At 40.8% G+C, this 19,389-nt stretch overlaps 2 protein-coding genes across 6 annotated transcripts in view; one reads left to right on the forward strand and one right to left on the reverse strand.

Annotated features, from left to right (window-relative positions):
- Positions 1-19,389, forward strand: part of ANKH (ANKH inorganic pyrophosphate transport regulator) — a 281,913-nt gene that overhangs the window by 172,057 nt on the left and 90,467 nt on the right. The gene's annotated exons all lie outside the window — the stretch shown is intronic.
- Positions 1-19,389, reverse strand: part of OTULIN (OTU deubiquitinase with linear linkage specificity) — a 50,528-nt gene that overhangs the window by 12,017 nt on the left and 19,122 nt on the right. For 2 of the 4 annotated variants that reach the window (XM_073332301.1, XM_073332304.1), the window contains exons 3-6: positions 16,209-16,544; positions 6,697-6,773; positions 5,611-5,705; positions 2,671-2,814 (exon numbers count right to left, since the gene is read on the reverse strand). In XM_073332301.1, the coding sequence (XP_073188402.1) occupies positions 2,671-2,814; positions 5,611-5,705; positions 6,697-6,773; positions 16,209-16,544 (652 nt within the window). Of the gene's footprint in view, positions 1-2,670; positions 2,815-5,610; positions 5,706-6,696; positions 6,774-16,208; positions 16,545-17,680; positions 17,861-18,357; positions 18,741-19,389 lie in introns of those variants that run through there. The other 2 variants (XM_073332303.1, XM_073332302.1) reach the window with 2 other exon arrangements.

Below are 19,389 nucleotides of genomic sequence, written 5' to 3' on the forward strand. Positions count from 1 at the left end.
TGGTTTCAAGGATAGCAGTGGCTGGGAAGGGAAAAACGACTGACCCTGTCTACCCTTTGTGTGTCCTCTGATGCTTGCATGGCAGTTTGTACTGTCACTGATGATAAAAGGCAGGGCTAGTCATCTGAACTGCAGCTTATTGGTTTCCTCTTGACTCCAGATGCATAAATACCAAGCAATCGCAGTGGACTCAGGATTCTTTCAACAGTTAGAGAGCGTTATCCATTGTAGCATTGAAGAAAACGATGGTCTCAAATAGAGGGTCCTCCACTGTCAGTTCAGACTCAAGAATTTCCAAAGAGAGCCACGGTAAGTTTCATTATTACAGCAGTCACCAGGGATCTCACTGCCACATCCACTACATCTTGGGCAGTCTGACGTGACAATCTCATTACTAGATTTCCTTTGTCAAACAGGATCCAGATCCAGGGCCCGAAACTGGTCTTTAGTGTCCTAAGGCACCTTATCAGTGAACCCACACAGCAGGTCATAGATGGCAAAAATCATACTTTACCATCAGAGCTTGTCAATTTGAGACTCAGAATTTCAGAGGCCAAGAAATATACCTTTATCCCAAAGAGACCAGGCTTCTCTCTCACGTGGGTAGTGGGTTACCCCTAGAAACTATTTTTCAGAAGTCCCTTGTATTGTACTGTTGCTGCAGATGTATATCGGTAGCAGTATTGCTGTCAGAAGTTACAAAACAGCTTTTCAGCAGAAGTACACAGACAGTTATCACATTTGGGAAGTTTTAAAACTGGATTTAAGTAAAGGGATTAAAGCTTTATTGTCTCAAAAGTAGTAGAGAATTAGGGCACTGAGCCTCTCCATACCAAAACAGTTCTGCGATTAAAATATACAAACTATGACTGTACAATAAAGGAAACAAAATATCCATTTACTACTTACAAGTGCATTTGGCATTACAATAAAAACTCAAGGTAAAGTATAAGTAACATTCAGAACATGTAAGAGTTCCTCAATTGCCCTTTTAAGGGTACTTTCAACTTGTCTTATTAATGAAGTACCTGAAGCAATCAGAATGTTTCACGATAGCATTGTAATAAGAGCACTGTTCAACTGCCAAATACTTTGGCTTGGCTTGATTTAGAGCATATGATAATTTTGACCAAACTCCATAGACAATGAAAAACATATCTGTCATGGGTTCTGAACCTTGTGTATTAGACAGAATCTGCACAGCTACTAATAGCAAACCCTTCTTTTTTGAAAAGTGAAATTTACTGCTGGTGAAGCAACAGAATGCAAGTACCAAAAGCTGAAACAGCCTAGTTATCCACAAAAGTAGTACAGAAACGTTTTTGACATAAGCTTCATCATACTACCAATGCACCTCCAACTTGATGCAGGGAAGAGAACAGAGCTATAGGTGTATGAAGGAGTTACTGAACTCAATATCTTTCCCTTAACACCAAAAGATTAAGGTTTCTAAGAGGAACAATAAATTTAATCTCAAGGTATTTATTCACAAACTGTTGAAGTTGCACTGAAGACTAATTCAATAGAAATCTCAAATATTTAATTGAAATTAAGGCATATTAATTCTTTTGAATATTGTCAAACAATAAATTCCATATAGTGACTTTTATGTTATATAAAACAAAGGAACCAAGAATAGTAGTTGAGGATGGATGGTCCTGTGGTCAAATAACTGGGCTGTGACTAAGGAGACTTGGGTTCAGTGCCCAGCTCTAAGATCCCTTGAAGATCTGCTTCAATTTCCCACCCCCATCTTTAAAACTGGATTAATAGTTGTGACAGATATTGCAACTCCATTCAGTATCTTCAGGGACCACTGTATTAAATTGATGAATGGTTTATATGTGAATATGCTACTCTATGGGAGAGGGTTACCACAGCTCCTCTAGGAACTAAAAACAGTGTGCGTGTGTGGTGGAAGTGTGATTAAGGCACATCACTGAGACTACAACTCTAGAGATGTACGACTCCCTGGGGAGTCTGGTTCAAACTGAGTTTTCCAGAGCCTCAAACAAAGTGACTTTGGTATAAAAAGCTGAGTTTTGAACTGACAGAGCGCCTTCCTTATGATCCAGCAAATGAATCTGAGCTTTTGTCCAAGGGGTCTGCTATCCTGATGAAGGGTTGGAAGGACGTTGTCCTACTAGGCCCATAAGACAGAGGGGCTATTTCTGGTATGTTTATTGATAAGCATGTAGGAACTTTTGTAGGTATTCTGTGACCCAAGAATAAATCTGCCTGCTGAGAAAGAGCTGTGTGGTAACTTGTAAATGCTGGCAGGTCACTGTTCATAGCCCTTGGAGAGAAAGAAAAGCCATGTTGCTGGCCTAGAGGAAGGCTGGCTTGCTGGGGATATCACACATACGGCAGGCAGCTCTGTAGCCTTAAAAAACACACTATAAGAAGGAAGTAGGACAAGGGTCCCTACCCAGAGACATGTGATGGCTGGAGACCTGAGCCCTGCCTGATCACGCCTGGAATCAATGACAGAAAAGGAACAGAGGTGCAGTTATCTCTGAATAGTACACCTTGATTTCACCAGAATGTTGTGATGATAGCTTCATCAGTGTTTTGTGTTGCTCATGCAATACAGTAATGAGGCCACAACATTGCGCAACAGAGAAAAAATGTTAGTTCTTACTTATCAGGAGATATAAGTTTGAAGCATACCAACGTTAAGTCCTCATTCTGAAGCCAGTCAGGAAGTTCAGAAGTTTGGCTTAGTGCCTGGAACAACGTTGCTCTGAGAGCACAATAGTTATCACCTCGCACTCTCCTTATAGAGGTAAACTTCTGAGAAACTGCTTCATATCCCTGTATAAGAATACAAAATAAACTGCAATAACCCTATGCATAAAATACATCAAACCCTCATTAGTCCCGACATAATTGCTCAAATTACATGCTCAAATTACAGATCTAGTTAACAGTCAACAGCATTTGGCCCAATATTCCACACAGAAAGCTCAAATGCCTTTATTTGATAAATCTAATAGGAATAGAAGCTATAAAAAAAAGCAACAACCCACAGTAGCTGAAGTGAGAAACCAAACCAATCATTAAAAGGAGGAGTTTATTAGAAGGTTCAGGGAATTGCCAAAGTGACTTAAGGAGCACAATTCACAGACTTTCAAGGAGATCTGTGCTCCTGAGTCTCTCAGGCACTTTTGAAAATTCTGCCTATTGTACGTTTTGGACCAAAGGACATTACTAAAGATGCTGGCTGGACCATGTGAAATATCAGCATCAGAACTGGCCCGTTAATTAAAACGTGTAGAATGTTCCTGAACGAGCCGCTTACAACCTGCAGGTGTTCTCCTCACTGCAGAGTTGGGGCTCTCTGGCAGGTAAGTGTGGAGACACGTGCATGGACACTGCTTGAGGCACATTTCTATGTAAATATAGAGGACTCCAGTTTTATAACAGCATTACATTAACAAAATTGTTAATTTTACATGTTGAAAAATTAGATTCTTCAACGATCATACAAAAATTGAGAGCTAATGAACGATAGCAAGCAAATAAAAGATTTTCCCCCTCATTTTTTTTAATCATACTCTTTGTTCAGCTAGCCTCACTCCACCCAAAACCCCCTTTGTTACCTGCCTCCGCCTCCTTCCCCCCCCCCCCCATCCACCAAAGTATAAACTTTTATTGGGGAGGGGTGGAGTGGAGGACTGCAAAAGAGAGACTGTATATCTAGTAATGTTCTTGCCAAGACAAAACACACTACATAAGCCAAAAATATGATGCAGGAAGGTTGTCCCACTGGCAAAAGACACCCTGCATAACAGTGCTGAGAACTATGGCAATGGGTGCTTTAGAACTATACGCACACTGATTGAAAAGAAAAAACCTTGAATGGCCCTAAGCAGACTTTTTATTTCTGTTGAAATTGGCAGATACGTACAAAAATCATACAATCCTCTGGTAAATGCAGCAGACAGTGTTTTGACACCCAGTTGCACAAGTATGACAAAAAACAGCCTTGCTTTAGTTCAGCTGTTACTAAGCAAAATTGCCACAGAGGTGCGTCTTGTTTACACCGTACCTCACCACACACTTGTTTTATTTAATGCCTGCTTCTATTATTGTATATTTATTTAATACTGCTTGGATTTCTGCTCCAGTACCAGAGTTTGTTTTAGGATATGCTTAAGAGAGATCATTTTAATGATAAAAAACATGTTCTTAGGGTTTTTTCGATGAGTACTGCCCGTCACTCTGTTGCAGTGCGCACTACCAATGCACTCACCAGCAGAACAAGGGAAGTTACCCTGAGGCACGATACTTTACAATCAATTCTGCCCTCATTTTCTGTTTTCTTGGTCAGGCCTGAACTGAAGCCCAGCAACACTACACACTTCATTCAAAGGGTCAAATTCTGCTCTCATATCTTGCAGCAAGTTGCAAGAATAGAATCTGGCCTAATGACACTTAAAGCCCACTACAAAGTAATACGTACTCATGGTCAATAAAAAGGCTTTTAAAAGTTATTTTAAAAACAGCAAAAACTGCTTAGGACTCCAAACAAACAGAACATTTAGATTTAAGATTTTAAAAATAAATCAAATTTAAAACAAAAGCGCTCTGTTCTTTAAGTTCTTATTCTATTCTCAGCTCCACCGTCTCAGCATCTTTCAGCAGTTCATTAAGCAACATGACCAATATTTGTCACGTGTGGTTCATACTCTTTTATTCTCCCTCCAGCAAAGAAGTGTATGCATTTGAAGTGTTCTGGTAAGTTTCTCCCCATCTAAAAGACATATGTTACTTGTTCATATTGAGAAAGCAAGGCCAAAGAACTAAAACTAAGCTGAAGATCAGTTCCTCCTTTGCTTATGTAAGAGGACCCTAAGTCTAGATTCTGTATTTTCTGTACTACAGTCAATGGCATTTACAGCTAAAGCAAAGTTTTGCCTTTATTTCTCTCATCAGCTCTCAGAGAGGAGATTTATCTTTGAACTTAAGTAAAAAGTCTCTCTCATTTAAAGGGAAAAAATTGTATTTTATAAATCTCCTTGTGTATTCTGTTAATGATTTTGCAAACTATTTAGCCATCAAAACAGATATTCCAAGAACTAGTTAGTTAAAAAAAAATCAGAAAAAATTATGACTTAAATTTTCCCATTCTAGATCTACCTGAAAATAAATGAATAAAAAAAACCCAGCAGTTTTTCAAGAGAATTAAAGGCTCAGGTTAAAGTCTCAAACTTTTCTTTTTCGAAGTTATCATTTCTGGTCATCCACCCAGCCACAGTTGCTTTCAAACTGCAAAGAAAGTGTTGGCAGCCATTTGTTATATGCAGATAGAGGGTTTAAAATTGGTGGGAAGGAGTCATCTCAATGACCTGGTACCACTAACATCTTCATGACAGAGGGTATCAAAGTGCCTTTGTAGAAATAAAACCTTAATAAACGAAGCCTCTCAAAACTGTCACCACCCTCACCAGGTAAAGAAATTTAATAATTAAACTATTGTGAACAGCACATAGTTCATACTTGTAAGCCAAATCAACATAAAAGAATCATGCATTGAGTAAGTGTTTCCATGATATGGGCCTATGTTAGCAAAAAGTTACAAATAACCTTCGGGGGGCGGGGTCATACCTTTTTCATACGTTTTGCCACCGCTGTATTGCCTCTCCATTCTTTTTGGCAGTACTCTATGATATCCATTTCAGGTGCAACACTGAGTTTATTTTCTGCCAAGATTGATCACACATAATATACATTAAATTAAGGAGAAGTAAAAAACAGAGCTACACAATGAAGTGGTTGTACTTTACTCATCAATACAAACAAAAAGAAAACCAGTGCTAATCAAAGAGAAATTGGTGTAGCACAGCTCATAGCTAATGATAAAAAAAATAGTATCTTCTGTTAGTATCAGAAAAAAAAAATGCTCAGGAAAGCTGTGAGAAAGCAAAAATTATGGTGTGATCCAGCAAGGAAGAGACCCCAGCAACTCCCCCTTCTCCTCCCCGCCCCTAGGAAGGGGAAGGGGGAAAAAAAAAAAAAAAAAAGCGTGAGAAGAAAAGGGGAGACCAGTAAACTCTCTCCATCCCACAGCAGCCAGACAGAATGAAAGGAGAGCTTCCCTCCCTCCCCTCAAAAAGTAAAGAGACAGAGGTGCAAGAACCCCACCCACATTTATCAAACACTTACTAGCCAAGTATGGTAGGAGAAGTTTATTTCTCCAGGGAGGGCTGAGAAACACAACCATTCCTGGAAATCCCACAAACTTCCATTCCAAGTAGTTGGTAGTGGTGTGCTGCAGTGAAGAACACAGGCCACAGCTCCCAGCTGGGGGAACTTTCATATTGCCTATTAGCTAGTAGCGTTTGATAAATTTTTCAAGCCCAGTTACACATGTACAAGCACAACACACAATAGTCATCCATCATCAACTCTTTCAATTGGGTGTGAGGAAATTTTGAGAGCGAAAGAGAGAAAAATTACAGGTAGACTGTAAAAGTCCGATCGTAGCCAAAGTGATTTTCTATTACATAGTTTTCACTGGATGAAAATGTGCCTTGTGTTCAACTGTGAGCAGTAACCGCCATCACATTTACACACAGATACAGTTGAGCACAAGCTCTTTGCGGATGAAGGCAACAAAGCTAGAAGTGTCATTATAACAATAAGCTATTCTACTGTATGTGTGTAATGCCATATACTAAAGTTCAAATGTACCTGAGGAGCCTGTCTCACAAACAGGTAATACTTTTTCTCTCTCTATTTCTTCTGCATCACGGTACATGTCCTCCTCACTGAAATAACATTGATACACACTTCATGTAACACCACAGATCTTGTTGGCATTGACATTTACTCCATTTACCACTGGATGTAGTACTTTAAATCATTCTCAAAAATATTACTAGAAAATTCAACGTTTTAAGATTATCTACATTTATTATGCATTTTTAAAGGAAATAAATTCTTAATTATGTGGTGAATGCTTCCGCTTTCCCCCCGCCCCCAAAAAGAGAGCGTTAGATCATATTCTCAGTTCCAGGACATCCATGCCAGTAATAGATTACTGCCTCCTGCCCTAACATGTGCTCTGCTGGTGATGTGAACCCCACTGGAGACAGCACAGAATGGTAAAATAAGTCCCCTTTTTATTTTGTAATTATTTTTACAATAGTGGCCAACTCTAGCTATGTTTAAAAGGCCTTACTGTTATTTATCGTGTGATACACAAGTACTGTAAAAAATATATAAATTAAAAATACAATACTTACCATAACCCTATGCATAGGCTCTAACTGGGATTGAATGGCAATAAAAAGCATGCTAAGGTGTCATACTGAGTAGGAGCCAGTAATCCATGATTGATTTGGATGTCACGAACTTGAAAGACAAAAGCAGGTCTTAAATACTGATGTATTGCATATTCCTCTAACCTCGATTCTGCCAGGCATTCAGCATATAATTACATAATAATCTGACCGTAACACAATCTCAGCCTTACAAAACTTCATGAATATTTACCATCAAGCATGTTATCTACTCATTTGCTCTTTACTAGAACGGAAAAAAATACTTTTACTCACCCTTCAAAATCTTAGCACTCCCTCTCTCCCCCCCGCTTTCCAGGAGGAAGAAAAAAATTTACAAGACTGCTATGTATTAGTCTCTACTAGCAATTATTCTAGTCTATGCTTCTACATACTATTAATTAGCATCCAGTACAGTGCCCACAATATGCTTGGTGTTGTTCAAACAGAAACAAAAGTAGTGTCCTGCCCCAAAGAGCTTACACCCTGAAGACAAGACAGACAGCTGAAGGGTAGAGGGAAAAGGTAAACAAATGGATTGATGTGGTCAGGTGGTAACTGGATATGTTCTGTTAAAGTTTTAAGAATATGGATTTGTTATTTACAGCCTTAATAACATGGTTATTTATAGCTCTTGATTTCTTTTATTCAAGTCTATGCCCACTTATCTTACAAAAAAACAACTACAATTTCTGAAATTATTTGCAGAAATACCTTCATGGCTTAACTCATTAGTCCTCTCCACACCAGTCTGAACATGCTAACCACAACTGTGCTTAAAAGATCAGGGTTTTAGGACAGTTTCCATGATTATTGTGGGGAGGAATCTTTTTCGTCTGAAAACAGTAAAGCTATAAACAGCCTGTTGCATTATTATAAGCTTTGTTTTCAGAAAAACATTGCTCTCCACTAGTCAGAAAAAAAAAAAGTTAGACACAGCTGTGGCCAAACATAGTTGAGGCTAGCAAACTCTCATCTATAGAGCAGAAGACCTACAACAGTTTCAATTTAGACTTTACTAAGGCTTAAAACTGAAACTGAATGACTGGAAGTCTGCATAGCTAAATATAATTTCATTTCCAAGTTGACACATCTGTGTTTATGAATTTTATCTGTACTACGTATAAAGAAGGACTCAACCAAGATTCTTCAAGGAGGCTCAAACAACCTTGGAAGACACCAAATAGTTAGCATCACAACATTATCTCAATATTAACTGATTTTACATAGTCTTATTTAACTACTTATACTCAGAGCCATAAGTCTCCTTCCTGAAGATTCAAGCAATAGCATAAATAGATTATAAATAGACAGAATTGTTCCTCTGTGACAAATCTTGATAAGACTGAGTTGTCTTAAGGGGAAAAGCTGTTAATGACACAAAATAGATCCTCATTAAAGATTATATATTTGAGAGTACACTCTCCACCAGCTGAAATTTAGGAACCTGAAAAATAGATTTCTGTACATGCCAAGATATTATGAAACATTTCTAACAAATATCATAGACAGGCTCCTTTTTTCAGTATACTTGCTCAAAGGTGGTCAGACAGCCTTATGAATTCCACGAGAGTAATCCACAGTTAACAGGCACAATGGCTTTAAATAGTATTTCATCAAACATCTGTAACTAGACATATTAAAGTTTCACAGCACCTTTTGATCTTAGGTGATGACAGCAAAGCTCGAACACATTTTCTGTAAAGTTCTCTTTGGAAACATACTCTATTATAGGGAAGCCTGATATTGACCTATATATGTCAGTTACCAAACTCTTTCCATTATAAGAGAGATACTTGCAAGTTCCCACTCCCCCTCACCACAAGTCTGCCCCAAGGAGAAAACTGAGGCCAGGTAAGTCCCATTTCTTCGACCTTGAAAATTCTGTTCATTTCTGTTCAGTGTGGCTGACATATAAACTTTGAGTCACCGTTTTCCTTTTGGGAGGAAGGTATGTTATCATTGAACATAATACATTTTTTTTTAAAACCTTTTTTGTTTAAAAAAAATCTAGTAAATTACATGTAAGAAAACTATACTAAAAGAAGGCTATTTAGGATGCAAAGTTGACCACTTGAAATTCTGACATTTCATAGACTCGTAGAACTGGAAGAGACCTTGAGAGGTCATTTAGTCCAGTCCCCTGCACTCATGGCAGGATTAATTATCTAGACCAGAGGTGGGCAAACTACAGCCTACGGACCACATCCAGCCCACGGGAATGTCCTGCCTGGCCCCTGAGCTCCCGACCAGGGAGGCTTGCCCCCGGCCCCTCCCCCATTGTTCCCCCTCCCATGCTGCTATGCCACCATGGGGGCAGCGCAGCTGCGAGCTATTGCTGCTCTGAGTGGCATGGTAAGGGGGTGGCACGCAGACACGGCGGTGACAAGGTTAGGTAGCGGGTCCTGGGGGGCAGTCAGGGGACAGGGAGCGGTTGGATGGGGCGGAGGTTCTGGGGCGGTCAGGGAACAGCGGGTTGGATAGGGCATGGGAGTCCCGGGGGGCCTGTCAGGGGGGCGGGGGTGTGGATAGGTCAGGGCAGTCAGGGTACAGGGAGCAGAGGGGGTTGGATAGAGGGTGGAATCCCAGGGGAGGGGGCAGAGCCTTCCCTACCCAGCCCTCCATACAGTTTCACACCCCGATGTGGCCCTTGGGCCAAAAAGTTTGCCCACCCCTGATCTAGACCATTCTTGACAGGTGCTTGTCTAACCAGTTCTTAAAAATCTCCCATGATGGAGATTCCACAACCTCCCTAGACAATTTATTCCAGTGCTTAACCACACTGACAGTTAGGAAGTTTTTCTTAATGTCCAACCTAAACCTCCCTTGCTGCAATTTAAGCCCATTGCTTCTTGTTCTATCCTCAGAGGTTAAAAAACCTATTTTTCTTCCTCTTCCTTTTAAGAACCTTTTACATACTTGAAAACTGTTATGTCCCCTCTCAGTCTTCTCTTTTCCAGACTAAACAAACCCAATTTTTTCAAATCTTTCCTCTTAGGTCATGTTTTCTAGACCTTTAGTCATTTCTGTTGCTCTTCTCTGGACTCTCTCCAATTTGTCAATAGCCTTCCTGAAATGTGGTGCCTAGAACTGGACACAATACTCCAGGTGAGGCCTAATCAGAGCGGAGTAGAGCAGAAGAATTATTTCTTACAACACTACTTCTAATACATCCCAGAATGATGTTCACCTTTTTTGCAACAGCATTACACTGTTGACTCATTTAGCTTGTGGTCCACTATGACCCCCAGCTCCCTTTCCACAGTACTCCTTCCAAGGCAATCATTTCCCATTTTGTATGTGTGCAGCTGATTGCTCCTTCCTAAGTCGAGTACTTTGCATTTGTCCTTATTGAATTCCATCCCATTTACTTAACACCATTTCTCCAATTTGTCCAGATCATTTTGAATTTTAATCCTATCCTCTAAAGCACTTGGAACCCCTCCCAGCTTGGTACCGTCCGCAAACTTTATAAGTGTACTCTGTATGCTATTATTTAAATCACTGAGGAAGATATTGAACAGAACCGGACCCAGAACTGATCCCTGTAGGACCCCACTCGTTATGCCCTTGCAGCATGACTGTAAACCACTGATAACTACGCTCCAAGAATGATTTTCCAACCAGTTTTGCACCCACCTTATAGTAGCTCCATTTAGGTGGGATTTCCCTAGTTTATTGATGAAAAGGTCATGTGAGAGTATTAAAAACTTTAGTAAAGTCAAGATATACCACATCTAACGCTTCCCCCCTACACACAAGGCTTGCTACCCTGTCAAAGAAAGCAATCAGGTTGGTTTGACACGATTTGTTTTTGACAATGCCATGCTGACTGTTACTTATCACCTTATTATCTTCTAGATGTTTGCAAACTGATTGCTTAATTATCTGCACCCGGAAAGAAGTTAAGCTGACTGGTCTGTAATTCCCTGGGTTGTCCTTATTTCCCTTTTTATAGATGGGCACTATATTTGCCCTTTTTCAGTCTTCTGGAATCTCTCCCCTCTTCCATGACTTCTCAAAGATAATTGTTAGTGGCTCAGATATCTCCTTAGTCAGCTCCTTGAGTATTTCATCAGGCCCTGGTGACTTGAAAACATCTAATTTGTCCAAGTAATTTTTAACTTGTTCTTTCCCTGTTTTAGCCTCTTCTGATCCTACCTCATTTTCACTGACATTCACTATGCGAGACGTCCAATCACCACCAACCTTCTTGGTGAAAACTGAAACAAGAAAGTAATGAAGCACTTCTGCCATTTCCAACCTTTCAATTGCTATGCAACCTTAATTCCGCTTTCCTGTGCGTATACATTAGGATAACTCCTTAGTTACATGATCACACGCTATTTTTTCAATTTAGTGCACAGGATGAATGGAACTCAGGGTTACGTGGTGAATGAGATTATAAGTTCTCTGCCTCATCTGTTACAGAAGCTCGGAGGTGTGTAGTGAATGAGATAGTGGACTGAAGGAAGAAAAAGGATAGTTTTATGGTTAAGTCCGACGAACACCAGAACTCGTTTGTATCCCTGCTTCCATCAGAGTTTCTATGTGATGCTGAGCAAGTCACTTAAACCAAAGTGTTTCCAGGTAATCGCGTGTTCCAAAATTTCCCAGGTGCCCAATTTTAATCATCCGGGGCCTGATTTGCAGGAGTGCTAAGCGCTCACAAACAACCGCAGATGAAGTAAATGGGAGCTGCAGATGTTTAGCATCTCTGTCAGTAAGGCAGTGTGGTCTGGAAAAATGAACAGAGTTTAAGGCCAGAAGAAACCAATGGATCATCTGCCTCCTGTATATCACAAGACACCGACATCACCCTGCATCCATCCACACATTAACTGAAATTAGCCCAAAGTATTACACTCTCAGGAGACTACACTATTGTGCGCCACGGGCAAAGAACAGGAGGGACTGAGGTGCACCATAGACCTAAGCACCCCACAAGAGCAGGGAAATGATTAAGTGAAATATACCCAGATGATCTTGGCAGGTGACGGCACCTACACGCTGCAGGAGAAGGTGAAACACCCCCGCCCCCTTTAGGTTTCCCCAATCTGACATAGGGGAAAATTCCATCCCGATTCCACATATGACAATCGGATCCTGAGCATGTGAGCAAGAACTAGCCAGACAGAGAGAATGCTTGGTGCCACCTCAAACCATTGGTCCACCCCACCCAGTGTCCCATTTCTCCAGCTGTGGCCATCTTTTATCCTTCAAAAGGACCAAAAAAAAAAAGCCACCCACCCACCCACCCACGATAATACATTGTGGGGTGAGCAGGAGGATCCCTTCCTGACCCCTGCTGGTGGACAACTGAAACCCTGAAGCATGAGCTTTTAGGAACATGAGACATAAACCAGAAGCGAGCCTCAGGGCTGCTGAACTCTGTCCCCTACCATTACAACCAACCTTGTCACACAATCGCACTCATAAGTTTGTCTTGCTGTCTCAAGTTGTTTTTCCCCACAACTCCTATTGGTGAGAAGTCCCGAGTACTTATCCTGGTTCTGCCACTCATTCATTGTGTGGCCTCAGGCAAATCTCTCTCAGTGTTTCCATCAGCAAAATGGTGATAATGCTCTGACCTCTCAGTGGAGATCAATTCATTAATGTTTGTGACATACTCTGATATTATGGGAATGAGTGCCCTAAAAAAGACCAGGAGGAAATGAATAACTCTGTATTCGCAGCAGACTTTGGATGGTGTTCAGTAAATAGATATGGGATCACTAAGAGTTATAAGAATAAAAATATTGGACAGCTACCTCATTCTCTTATCACTATCCAATCTGTGCACTGAATGAAGCAGAGGGTCCTATGGAAAAAAAATGCACTGGAACACAAGATTTAATGAACTGCCTGTATACAAAAGAACAAGGAAGGTGAACTGAAGTTAAACGAGCAACCTAACTTCTGACACTTCTAAGTTTCCAGTGTTCGACTTAGTCTAAATAATGTTGTTTTTTCCAATAGTTCATTGATTCCAGGGCAAGATAATATCCAGTTCTTTTAGGATATTGCCCCACTTTCTGCTTGCAGGGTGTCAGCAAAATTGGTGTGAGCAGCACTTGCTTTAAAATTTTGAGTGAAAAACACTCTCAAGTTGAGTGTACACAAAAAAGGTTGCACTCACTGCAATTTCTGAGTGTATCTGGGTCAAAGGAAGAGACAGAAATTTCTTCTCAAAACAGGTGCCATTAGAAAACTTGAGAATACAATGGGCATAAAGGAAGATGACCTGAATAGAACAAGAACCCCTAACAGGCTGTAAGTAAAACTTCTACTTTAAATTCAGACAAACATTAATAGTAATTCTTAAATAGTAGCACTTTCATGAAGCAGATTTTGTTCTATTGTAAAAACAGTCAGGAAGAAAGATGGTATCCAAGATCTTTAAAAGGGGAGAAAGAGCTGCATGTTGTACACCCAAGGATACATATATCTGGGGTTATTTTTAGGAATCTTAATAGATGAAATAACAGAAGTGCAAAGAGGAGAAATGGTAAGGATGAGACTACCATGAACTAGGGCAGACAAAGAATTTTCAGTGCGACCAGAGAAAGAAAAAATGAACAAAAAAAACAACCAAACCCTCCAAAGGAGGGAGGAACAATGGCCCAATTCTGCTAACAATTATTAATATGACTAGTCTCCATTTACTTCAAACAGGACTACTACACAAAGAAACATTACCAGGACTGAGACCACAGGATTCAAAATACTGTATGAAGCGTCAGGGGGTAGGGGGAGCTCTTGTTTTATTGCATTTTTACTACAGTTAATTACCATTTTCATTTTACTTTTTTAAAATGAGATCTTATTAAGGAAGGATTATGTAAATCCTTTTTAATGATGGTGATGATTAGATGTATTATTCATAATACTGATAAGTCCAGATACTCAACTGCATAAATTATATGGAAGCACAAAAGCCTTTATTACACAGCAACAGCTAATTTCAAAAATTAAAATAAATGAAAAAAATAGACTTCATGAAGTCTATGAAATCTATTTATGAGAAAACAGAAAATCTATTTATGTGGTGGAAGTTTCAAATACACAGAATTGGAATACTTGTTTAAGGGGATTAATTACTTAAATGGCAAGTTTGTGAAAACATGAAATAAGTAGCATTTTCAAGCCCATGGTCATACTTATTCACTTTTCTCAACTAAAATTAAAAGTAACGCTTTTTGATGAGTACCTTAGAAAACACCATGAGGAAATGAATAATTTTGTACTCACTGTTCACATTGGATGATGTTTAGTAAATAAGGCATGGGTCATAGAATAATGAGGATAAAGCACTTCCTTGCTCTACCATTTTATCAATCTATACTAAGGAAAAGGAGCAGCCACATTTATTTTCTTTTCACTTTCCACTGTTTATAATACCCATTTCAAACATGAACAGGTTCATTTCCCTAAAGATTCCCACAGCCCTCCCCCTTTGAGGACACCCGTTTCTCTTTATGGAGTCTTTGCAGCAAATCCTCACTCAGACAAGTAGTCCCCAACTTAATCTTACTTCTCACGCAAGTAAGAGATCACAGATTTGGGCCTGACACACATTATTTATACACATACATACATGAGGGAGAGGGAGATTATATATGGATATATATTAGATATATATAAAAGAGAGAGTTGAGATTATTTCTGATCCTGCTCTCGCTTCAGTAAGGGCTTGTCTACACTCAAAATGCCAGAGCAGCACAGCTACACTGCTGCAGTTATGCCCCTGCTGCACTTCAGTGTAGACACTACCTATGCCAACAGGAGGGATTCGCCCACTGGTGTAGGTAATCCACCTCCCGAGAGGCCGTAGCAAGGTCTAACAGATCTAATAGTGTCAATGCAAGGACTCAGGTTGGCTCAACTACACCACCCAGGGGTGTGGATTTTATCTTATGCCAACCTAATTTGCTAGTGTACACCGGGCCTTACAGTTTTGCCTTTGTTGAGGGAAGCAAAATGTGCGTTCTTCACATACCAGCATTCCTCTATATCAGTGGTTCCCAAACTTGTTCCGCTGCTTCCAGCGGCTCCCATTAGCTTGGAGCAGCAAACCGCGGCCACTGGGAGCCGCGATCGGCCGAACCTGTGGACGTAGCAGGTAAACAAACCGGCCCGGTCCGCCAGGGGCTTTCCCCGCCCAAGCGGCAGAACAAGTTTGGGAACCACGGCTCTATATTTAAGTAAAACCTTTCTTTAAAAAGTCAGGGTCAACAGATCAAAACTCTAGAAATACACAGGGTTGGAAAAGTTCTGGGAATAAAACTAGTTAGTTAAACTAATCCTGAAGATACAGCAGAGGGTGCTCACAAAATGATCAGCTAGTTCCCGTCCCACCATCTGCCCACCTCCCTATTTTTTCCTCAATTTGTCTTTTTAAAGATTGCAGACTATGTTTAAACACATCTACTCTTGTAGTCCTTGCAGACAGAACTTCCACAGAGTTCAAAATATCAGAGCACACAGCATTCTTTCGAAGCAGATGCTAAGAATTTTAAGATAATAAAATATATTCCTATCCCCAGTAGTTAGCCATGCCCCTAGAAGTAAGTGTTTATAAAATTGGTCCCTTGACTTACAGTACCACCTTGTATTCCTACAATTCTCAAGGCCCTGTATCCAGCCTAAAGGTCTACAAAGCTCATAAGTACCTCTTCTAGACTGGCCAAAGGGGACTGCTATGGAGTACCAAGAGATCCATCTGCCCACAGGTTACTGAGATGCAGCCAAATCCCTTCAACTCAGGAAGTGAAAGATTCAAGCTAAGTGTCATGCAGCAACACTAATTACCTACATGCAACTACTAATTTCTTTGGCATTTATGCCTATTTTACTTACATTGATATTACAAACAGAAATTAAAGTACCTGATTTTACAGAAAAGTTTCGATAAAAACTCACTTGTCTACAGATGACTCCTTTGCTGAAGAGCTACTTGACACCGACAGCTTTACTTCACAGTTTTTATGGGAATCGTGGCTGGTCAGGGATGCCTTCAGGTCATGTGCCTGAGCAGCTTTTCCATGTCCTGAATGAGCATGTTCTTTTTTGGTTTCTAACGCAGGTTTCTCTTTCTGGTCACCAGCTGCACTTGCTGAAGAAGGTTCATCACTGGGAATATATTTTTCCTTTTCATGTCTAGTCAAATTTATCATTGCAGTATCTTTCTTCTGTGTTTCTTCTGCACTAGCCGAAGGGCCAGTGGACTTGCTTGTCTTTCGCTGAAACATACCCTGGCTTTGAAATACATAAATATGTAAGGTACATTCATGAGGATGAAGGAGTATATTTTTGCCAAAGGTACAATATTTTGACACAAAATCTCTCCTGGTTGTTTTCAGTGTAAGATTAATGGATCAGGTTTTCAGCATACAAAGCTGAAACAGTTTATCAGAAAATTTGGATATGAAGATGTATTTGATCATCTAGCCAGCGCAGGATTCTTAGCTACAGTGTCTATTTTCTAACATGATAGTTCTCAAACTTTTTCATTCTACAGACTACTGCTCAAGCTAAGACTTGAGAGTAGACTCTCAAACTACTGCTCTCTCAAACACCTGCCCTTTCAAATACGAAGTATCCCCTAAAAGGCCATTGGGATTAACCAATAGTCATGCACAAGTATAAGAATCACTATTCGATTGCTTTATCCATTCCAGTTTTAAGTTACTCCAGACAAGGGACTTCTATAGATAGCAGAGAAAAATGTATATGTATCAGAAATAAAAAACAAACCCAGAAATCATTTCTACTATTGTAAAGTGTATTTACAATAAATACACATGAACTGCACCTCTTTTCTGACATTCTGTCCTTATATTCTGCTACACTTTTCCCTGCTTTATACATTGTACCTATTGTTCCCTTTATCTTTTGCTTTTATCCCTCCTACCATTTGGCAATCTCTCAAATTAATGAATCCTGAGTCCAACTCCTGCAAGGCATTTCTGAAAATCTACATATTCTGCTAAACCTGATAAACAGACACCATTTTATTCTAAGGTTTCAATATTCTAAGTATTTTACTTCTCCATACCTTTAGATTGTGAACTCTTTGCGGGAATGGATAATAACTATTGAAGTGCCATTTACATTTTTGGCTCTACATAAAAGAAAACTGTGAAATCTGATCAGCTTAAAAAATGTAATTAAAAGTTTCAGATACCAGATTTTCCCTGGACTCCACTGTCAATTTTTTGGTCTCGCAATCTGTAAAAAATGTTTCTCTCTCTCTAATGTTATTTGAGGACCACAAATAGGGCAAACTGAATATAGAGCAACACTGAAATTGACTATGTACAAACTATACCAGATAGAAAAATGTCTGTATCCACTTTATTATTTCAGTTATGGTAATCTTCAGCATCACTTACATCTTTTAATAGCAGCAGGTAAAATACGTACAGACACGTTTTAAGTCTGTCTCCATAAAAAAAAAAAAAAGAAGAAGTTTTTTACTTCTTTGATATCCTTAAAACATCCTTCTCCTGTTTTCATTTTTACCCTTCAGACACTTACTCATGGGTAGGACGCTCTGCTCCTATTAGTTGACTCTTAATAAGGGAACAAAAAGGTAGACTGGCTAAATCACATGACTTCAATTATTAAACTAAGATTAAGCAACTAAAATGGGTGTGGTGAGGATTAATTGATGTTTGTAACCTACCTGAAAATGTTAAAGGCCAAGATTTATAATTATACGAAAACACCTAAATGCAATATTCTAGTTGATTTATACTCTAAATCTACTTCCAGTAGAACAGAACCTTTATACAATTTCTAAAGCTTTCCAACAAGGTTAATGCACAACGTTACACCTTTTAAATCACCCAATTCTATGTGCTGTATCCGTTCAAACCTAGTATTTATTTATAGAATAATCAATCCTGACATAGAAAAGGAGTAACAGATGCCAAAGAACACCCAATAAATGAAACCGTCTCAGCGAATAGCCTTCCCGTGTGACTTTAAATATAGGCACAAAACCCAGAAAGTGTTTTCAGAAACCGCCCGCCCTGGCCTGACACCGCGCAGCTCGGGCGGGACTCACCGTGCCGGGAGCCCGCCGCGCCCTTCGTTACTCAGCCTGGATCCCTTGGTGCTGCCCGGGAAGCCGAAGTCACGCCGGGCTCACGGCAAGGTGGCCTCTAAGCACGGGCCTCTTCTCCGCGCGGCTGTTCGGATCCTCATGCAGCCACCGCGCCGGCTCCAGCAGCAGCTGCTGGCTCCGGCTCGCCCGCCCCCTCCGCGCGGAGCCGCCCCCCTGCCGAGAAGCAGCCCGGGGCGCCTGCTTGTTGAAAGTTGCTCTAAATGTCACAAAGTTGGGCGTCTGGGGGAGGGGGGGGGGGGCTAGGGCGCGAGCTCCCGCTGCTTTATTTTGGGCTGGGAGTGAGCTTCCGCCGGAAGTGTTTGCTTCTTATTCTGCCCCATGCAGGTTCCGGGGCGGCCGCGGAGGCGGCATGTGCTACTCAGCTTCCCGGGTTCACCAGTCGCCTCCCTTGGACTCCAGGGCGATGACTGGTGAACCCGGGAAGCTGAGTAGCACATGCCGCCTCCAGCCGCCCCGGAACCTGCAGGGTGCATAGAACAAGCTCAGCGTGTGCACTCCCTAGCTGTTTGGGGGGCCCTGAAGTCTGAACTTCAAGCTGCAGTCACCCAAAACAGCTGGTGCAGCTGTTCCCCGGGCGGTCTGTGCCTGGGAGGAGCAGGAGGGAGTGGAGGCACTGAGGGGTGCAGTCCCAGCCCAAGTAAGTATGGGGGGAGGTGGTGAACCCGGCTGGCTAAGGGGAGCCCCAGCCCCAGCCCCACCCCCACCCCCCCGAGTGGGATGTTACAGCCCGGAAAAGGTGCACAGGAAGCCCACTGAGCTTGCAGGGTGGATGCTGCTTTGCAAGTCCCACTCCTCTCCCCCTTTATTATTTCCACCACTAGTTTTGCTGCATACAACATTGTTACACATTACCCTTACTAAAATAATACATGTGTGTGTGTGTTTACATTACTAAAAAAATTATGGAATTTGTATAAATATCCCCACTTCCCTCCCTCTGAAATGGGTTGGGCTTGTTTTGAAAGGCAGAGC

Source organism: Lepidochelys kempii, chromosome 2 (assembly GCF_965140265.1).
Source record: "Lepidochelys kempii isolate rLepKem1 chromosome 2, rLepKem1.hap2, whole genome shotgun sequence".
In the NCBI taxonomy this organism is placed as follows: Eukaryota; Metazoa; Chordata; order Testudines; family Cheloniidae; genus Lepidochelys; species Lepidochelys kempii.